Source organism: Portunus trituberculatus, chromosome 18 (genome assembly GCF_017591435.1).
Source record: "Portunus trituberculatus isolate SZX2019 chromosome 18, ASM1759143v1, whole genome shotgun sequence".
Taxonomy (NCBI): Eukaryota; Metazoa; Arthropoda; class Malacostraca; order Decapoda; family Portunidae; genus Portunus; species Portunus trituberculatus.
This window is the reverse complement of record NC_059272.1, coordinates 1220001-1226904: the sequence shown is the minus strand read 5'-3', so window position 1 is coordinate 1226904 and position 6904 is coordinate 1220001. Positions and strand designations below refer to the sequence as shown.

Below are 6904 nucleotides of genomic sequence, written 5' to 3'. Positions count from 1 at the left end.
GGGCAAGCGTCAGGCTACTCTCTGATGATAACACTGATAAAGGCTGCCCGGTGCCCCTCTCAGCTGATAGCGTCTGATGGTGACTGGGAAAGACACGCCTTGTCCTGCCGTGTCCTTCCACCAATGAAAGATGACAGGATTGTGTTGAGTGTATTGTTAGGAGAATAGGGAATAACACACACACTCTCTCTCTCTCTCTCTCTCTCTCTCTCTCTCTCTCAATTTGTTTAAGTTTTCTGGCGTTTCTCAGTTTGTCTCTAATCTTTAACTTGTAAATCATCTGCTTGTTTCTTTGTTCAATTCGATCGCTTTTATCTGTTTATTTACTCTAGTATCTTATCTCTTTCTTCTCTTTAAACGTTAATAGTCAGAGAGAGAGAGAGAGAGAGAGAGAGAGAGAGAGAGAGAGAGAGAGAGAGAGAACGCATAACAAAACTGTTAGAAAATAAGGAGGAATTTGTGGAATACGTGATAGAGGAGAAACATTCATGAGACACTGAGTGGAGGAAAGAAAATCACTTTGGGGTCATATGTTTGAGAGAGAGAGAGAGAGAGAGAGAGAGAGAGAGAGAGAGAGAGAGAGGCGGGGATGGTAACTGGTATGACTACGCCCCTCCTTCTCACCAACGTCTCTTCAGATCACCTTTCCTTCCAACCCGCGCCCCGAGACTCACATTACGCCCTCCAGATCCTTCTTTCCTTCCCTCAGTCAATCCTCGCCTTTCTAACACCTCATCGTCTTCAGCCTCGTCTCTTGAGGGGTGTCGCCGCCTTGCATAGGACATAGGTTAACTCAAGCAAGGTAAACGCCATGGGATTTAAGGGCGGTGTCTTCATAGATGCTATATGTATGTGTGCTGGGGGGTGGCGGTGGTATGTAATAGCATGTACTATACTGCTTGGCATAGGAAATTAAAAGAATACCTCGTTTTTTTGTATGCGCGGTGGTAATTTTAACTTATTATACAGTTTAATTAAAGTGCGGCAGTGAAATCCATCAGGCAGGGAGTCAGTCGCTCTCTGGCTTTTCTGTGCGGCGTTATATTGCCTCCACCATACCGCCACACCACACCAGCCCGGGATGAATGAGTACCGAGAGAGCAGGTCGCCGCGGTGGACACAGGCAAGAATGTGAGGGACGATGCGTGTTGAAGTTGCCATCTAGTGAGCGAGAGTTTTAGCGAGAAGTTCCGCATCGCTCTTCCTTTTTTGTTGTGGCACCGGGAGGGCGATGGTGTGTGGTGCAGCAGGAGGCGGGAGAGGCAGCGGCAGCAATGTGAGTGGCCTGATGCAGGTGTGGTGTGTTGGCATCTGGAGAGGACTGGCACTTGTGTACTGGGGTTGCGGTTGTGGCGGGAGGGAGAGGCAGAGGGAGAGGAGGTATGGGAGGGTTCTTTCTGGTGGGGGATGGGAGGGAGGGTAGCGCGCGAGGACGTCCCTGGCAACCTCAGGCTGGGAGGCTCAGACGCTCAGTAGAGTTGATGCCGTGTGCGAGGAGAGTAGTGACGCTCGGTGCTAGTGGCTGCGTCAGCGAGCCCTAGTGGTGTGGCGGTGGCCAGGCGGGACACGCGCATACAGGCCTCTGCATGAGTTACTTCAGACCCACAGCAGCTGGAAGCAACCTGCACACAGCCGCCCCTTCCACCCTCCACGGCAGCCAGTAAGGATACTCGTACGGGACTGTTGTGGACGTCTGCTTTGCCCTATGACCACCACCGCCTCCGCCGCTACCATCACTCCCGTTTTGCTCACACCTGCCATCCACCTCCACCACCACTGCCTTGATGCGCCACCTGCAGGGGAGGCACACGCCCTCCCCTCCCTGTCACTCCGCGAATACAGCTCCAGGTCGTTCACAGATTCGAGTTGACTCCTTCACAGATTCGCCTGCATTAGGGCTAGCTGGAAGAGGTAGTGGTATCCATATGTTAACGTCAAGCTGGAGTCTCGTGCTTCCTGAGTCACACCGGTGCTAGATGACTGTCGAGGTCGTGTGTGTGTGTGTGTGTGTGTGAGTGAGAGAGAGGAAGAGAGACGTCGCGCATTCAAGAACCCGCCAAAACTTGAAAACAATTAAATTTCACCCTCCCTCAGGTTTACGTGATACACTAGTGGTCTTGGCGGCGAACACTCAGCCCAGCCAGCCCAGATGAGCACTAGACCGTGAGAGATGTCGTGGATGGTGGTGGTGGCAGTGGTGACAGTGGTAGTGGTGTGAGGCAGTAAATGAGAGCTTCATATCCGGTATTTAGTCGATCCACTTCCCTATTTACATGCCGAAGAAAAACCGTGAGAATGTTTGAAGATGCAGGAACGACAGAAAGGGGGCAAAAAATAAGAGTATCTCGTTTCAATTCCAAGTCTCAGTGTCACTTCAGACGAGAAAGCGAGGCGAGGTGACATTAGACACTCGAAATGAGGACGTTTGAGTTGTGGTGAGGCAGCACAGTAGGTGATGAATGTTGAAGGGTGGTGGTGATGAAAAGCTAAGGTGATGAGGGAGCATGGTGCATCATAGTGGACGGTCCCATCACTTGAGTGCCTTCGTGATGGTGAATGAATGTCAGTGCCTAGTAGTAGTGTTAGCAGCGCCATGCACGTGACGAGTTGTGGCGGACGGCAGCGAGAGTGATGGTGCGCTGTTAATATGTTCCTGCTTGTGAGAATGGTGCTCCTGATAGTGAGTCTGGTGTATCTAAACAGTAATGAGTATATGTTCCTGCTTGTGAGAATGGTGCTCTTGATAGTGAGTCTGGTGTATCTAAACAGTAATGAGTATATGTTCCTGCTTGTGAGAATGGTGCTCCTGATAGTGAGTCTGGTGTATCTAAACAGTAATGAGTAGCGTATGACAGTGTACAAGTATATGTATGATTAACTTGAGAAAGGTTTATGTTGTGAAAGATAATGAATGGCGAATGATAGTTCAGTAGTGTATGTGTGAAGGTGACGATAACACATATGGTGAGTGATAGTGAATTACGTTTATGAAGTGAGACTGAAATACGTGCAATGGTGATAGCGAAAGACAATCAATGAGTTGATAATTAAGTAATGAATGATGACGGAGCAGGACTTAACACAATGCAGTGGTGGTAGTGGTGATGGTGGTGACAAGGCAGAGACAGTGAGGTGATGAAATCCAAGCTGTGACGAGTGGTGAGGCGTGAAGTATTGTTGGAGTGGTGTTGTTTGGTGTTGAGATGATGGTAGTCAGTCAGTAAACAGTGGCAGTAATTTTAATGGTGGTGATGGTGATAGCAAGACAGACAGTGAGGTGATGAGTGGTGGAGTGTGAAGCATTGTTAGACTAGTGTTTGTTGTGTTGGAGATCATGCAAGATAGTAAACAGTGGCAGTAGTTGTTTTATTGGTGGTGATGGTAGTGGCAAGGCAGACTGAGGTGATGAGTGGTGATGGTGAGGCTTGGAGTATTGTTGGAGTGGTGTTTATGGTGTTAAGATGATGTAAATCAGTCAGTAAACAGTGGCAGTAGTTGTTTTAATGGTGGTGATGGTGTTAGAGGCAAGACAGACGGACAGTGAGGTGATGAGATTAAAGCTGTGATGAGTGGTGAAGTGTGTAGCATTGTTGGAGTGGTGTTTGTGGATGATGCTAGACAGTAAACAGTGGTGGTGGTGGTGGTGGTGGTGGTTGCGTCCTTCATCTTTAGTAGGAGGCAGGCGAAGACCATTTACCTACCCAGCTTGTTTGACCTTTTAAAGCAAGGGAATTCAATAGCAGGAAATTGGCATTCAAGTCCAGTGCTCTGCCATCCTCTCTCTCTCTCTCTCTCTCTCTCTCTCTCTCTCTCTCTCTCTCTCTCTCTCTCTCTTGCCTCATCCAGACTTCTGTTTTATTCCTTCATAATTTTCCATCCCTCGACAGTTATAAGTCTCCATTGGATCTTTCCATTACAGGCATATCTCTCTCTCTCTCTCTCTCTCTCTCTCTCTCTCTCTCTCTCTCTCTCTCTCTCTCTCTGATTATTTCATTATTGAACGATTATCTACGTTATTTAAGCTTGTATTGTTCCTCCTTCCCTTTTCCACTCTTGTTTCTCTTGACTTATTAATTTCTTATTGATTATTTACCCTTCAATCCTTCGTCTGTTCTTTCTTTTTTACCTTCATTTGTTGTAGATTCTCCTCCTCCTCCTCTCCCCACCAGCAAGTTATCCTCCCTCTCCCTCTCCCCTCTCTTACCGCCCCCACCCATGAGAAAAACCGGTCTTCTCTCAAACTGGTCACGAGTGTTGGGAGGAGGAGGAGGAACCACTAACTTCCTCTCTGTCCTGTCTCCTTCACCTCCCCCTGTCCCGTCCACCTCTTAACTTGCATGCATACGCCAGCTGCCTCTTGTTGTTACTGTTGCTGTTGCTGCTGGGGTTTTTTTCACCCTCGTTTTTACTCTAGGAATTCAGTTACTTACTACTACTACTACTACTACTACTACTACTACTACTACTACTACTACTACTACTACTACTGAGAGAGAGAGTGAGAATGGTCTTGAGTTAACAAAGTTGCAAGTGCATTTTCTTCCTCCTCCCTTGAGTAAAACTGAGAAATGTTTTAGGTGGTGGGTGATGTTTGGTGGCGCAGCTGAGAGAGAGAGAGAGAGAGAGAGAGAGAGAGAGAGAGAGAATTCGCGCGAGATTACACACACACACACACACACACACACACACACACACACACACACACACACACACACACACACAGGGGAATTGAAGAGGTTGAAGAGAGCACAAGGAAGCTACTATACACTGCACTGGGGCGAGGGAAACAAAAATCTGACAGATGATAACCGTTGCAAAATATCAAGTTTCTCCAGAGCAAGGAAGACAGTAAGGAAGTTGCATTGCCAAGTCGGGTTTTCTCTTTCTTTCTCTCAAATCAGTCTTCGCTTCAGTTGCCGTGTGTGTGTGTGTGTGTGTTTTATTTGTTATGTTACATGTGAAGGAAGGAAGTTGCATTGCCAAGTCTGTTTTTTCTCTCCTAAAAATTTGTTTTGTCTTCAGTTACAGCGTTTTTTTTTTTTTTTTTTTTTCATTTATTACATGACAAGGATAAAAAAAAAAAACGGCCATACATGATTATTTTATTTATTTATTTTTTTTTAAGTAAGGACGACAGTCAAAAGGATTGTCCAAGATTTGTGAGTTCTGTTGAAGCTTTCCCTCCTGAAACGGTACAAGTCAAAGGTAAAGCTTGGAACGAATACAGAAACAGGCAGTGTGTTTCTAAGAGAGTTTACAAAGCTGATGGGTTTATGGAACAGGAATATTGACGCTGAAGGTGAAGATAAGGATGTGTGGAGTCGATGCTAAGTAGAATGAAATCCACTTAGAAATAGTTTGTGGAAATAATTATGGAGCACTAAACGAACATAGGGACTTAACCACTTCAGGACTCAGACACATTTTTACCTTGATTTTTTTTTTTTTTTTTTTTTGGGGGGGGTTATGATTAGACGATTTTATTTGCATTAGGAAGAGTGTATGGAGGTCAAAAGTTAATGGCCAGAGTCTTTTACTATTCTAATCCCAACATTTGTTTCTGAAGATGTATAAAATCGCCAAATAGTAAGCAGAATGAATATGAAAAAATGGCACTCGAGGGGTGAAATGGGTGATAATTAAAGCTAACACGTCATTAATTCTCTAGTATGAATAGAGGAACATGTGTCACTGATAAGTATGATAGCTTAGTCTCGTGGTTTGAACAGCTAAAGGGAAAAAAACTTAAATGATTGGAGATAACCTGTCAGTATCGCTGGTCTGAGGGAGAGAGAGAGACATACCAGTTAGTGATAAGTATGAGTGTCACCTAATTTAATGGATTCAGAAGTATTAGTGGCATTACCTAATAAGTCTATGCTGAAAAGGACGAGTATGCAAGTCAACTGTCTCGATATCCTCACCGGAAGGAAAATTTAAAAGGAAACGACAGTCAAGTGTAACTGCGCTAAATCTTAACTCGCTTGCCATGAGTTGTAAAGAGTGCGTGTTAAAGCGACGTACTGCACACTAAAGGAAAGTTGCCAGTATTAGACCAAACGACCCAAGAAATTATTTACTTACGATGGTGTAAAGATTCTGAAAAATGTATGCATGTTTTATGAGGTTGGATAAATTGTTAAACCTACGTACGGTACTTGCCACACACACACACACACACACACACACACACACACACACACACACACACACACACACACACCAGAGGAAAGATGCCGTTAGTTACTGTAAAAGACCCGAAGAGAAATACTTAATTGCGATAGTTAAATCTTACTGTTCTGAAAAAAAAAGTTAATCACATTTATAGAAATTTGTGTAGGTGAAGAAGTCCTAGACACCCAAAAGCTATCATTATTAGAGGAAAGAACCAGAGAGTATTCCCATGATCGCAATGGTTAAGGCAGTGAAGAGGGTCTGAAAAATGTAGACAGCTTTGACATTGTGCTAAAGGAATAAGGAAAGATTTAAGAAGTGTGCCCAGAGTAGATAAACGGCTTAGAAATTTACCCTCACAAGTGGGGACTATTGACAAGCGAGGAGAGAGGGAGGGACGCACCGGGGTAGTGGTGTGAAGAAATGCCCCAATGTTGCGAGACTGAGCTGGACCAAAATAGAAATGAAGACAGGACGACAAGAGCTTGGCTAAAATCTTGTGTACCTCCACACACACACACACACACACACACACACACACACACACACACACACACACACACACACACACACACACACACACATCTTCATTTCAGCTTGTTGAATAGCAGTGTTTGTAAAGATTTGAAGGAAAGCACATGTAGCGGTAGAAATAATAGTAGTAGAAGGTGTAGCAATGGTCGACAGTATTATCAGTAATAGAGGAACACTCCTGTACACCAAATTCAAC

At 45.1% G+C, this 6904-nt stretch overlaps 1 protein-coding gene across 3 annotated transcripts in view; it reads left to right on the top strand.

Moving 5' to 3' along the window:
- Positions 1 to 1452: 1452 nt before the first annotated feature.
- LOC123505893 (phosphatidylcholine:ceramide cholinephosphotransferase 2-like) overlaps positions 1453 to 6904 on the top strand; it is a 35244-nt gene continuing 29792 nt past the window's right edge. Inside the window, exon 1 of one of the 3 annotated variants that reach the window (XM_045257739.1) lies at positions 1453 to 1660. In XM_045257739.1, coding sequence (XP_045113674.1) covers positions 1587 to 1660 — 74 coding nt within the window. In that variant the 5' untranslated portion in view covers positions 1453 to 1586. The remainder of the gene's footprint in view (positions 1661 to 6904) is intronic. The other 2 variants (XM_045257742.1, XM_045257740.1) reach the window with 2 other exon arrangements.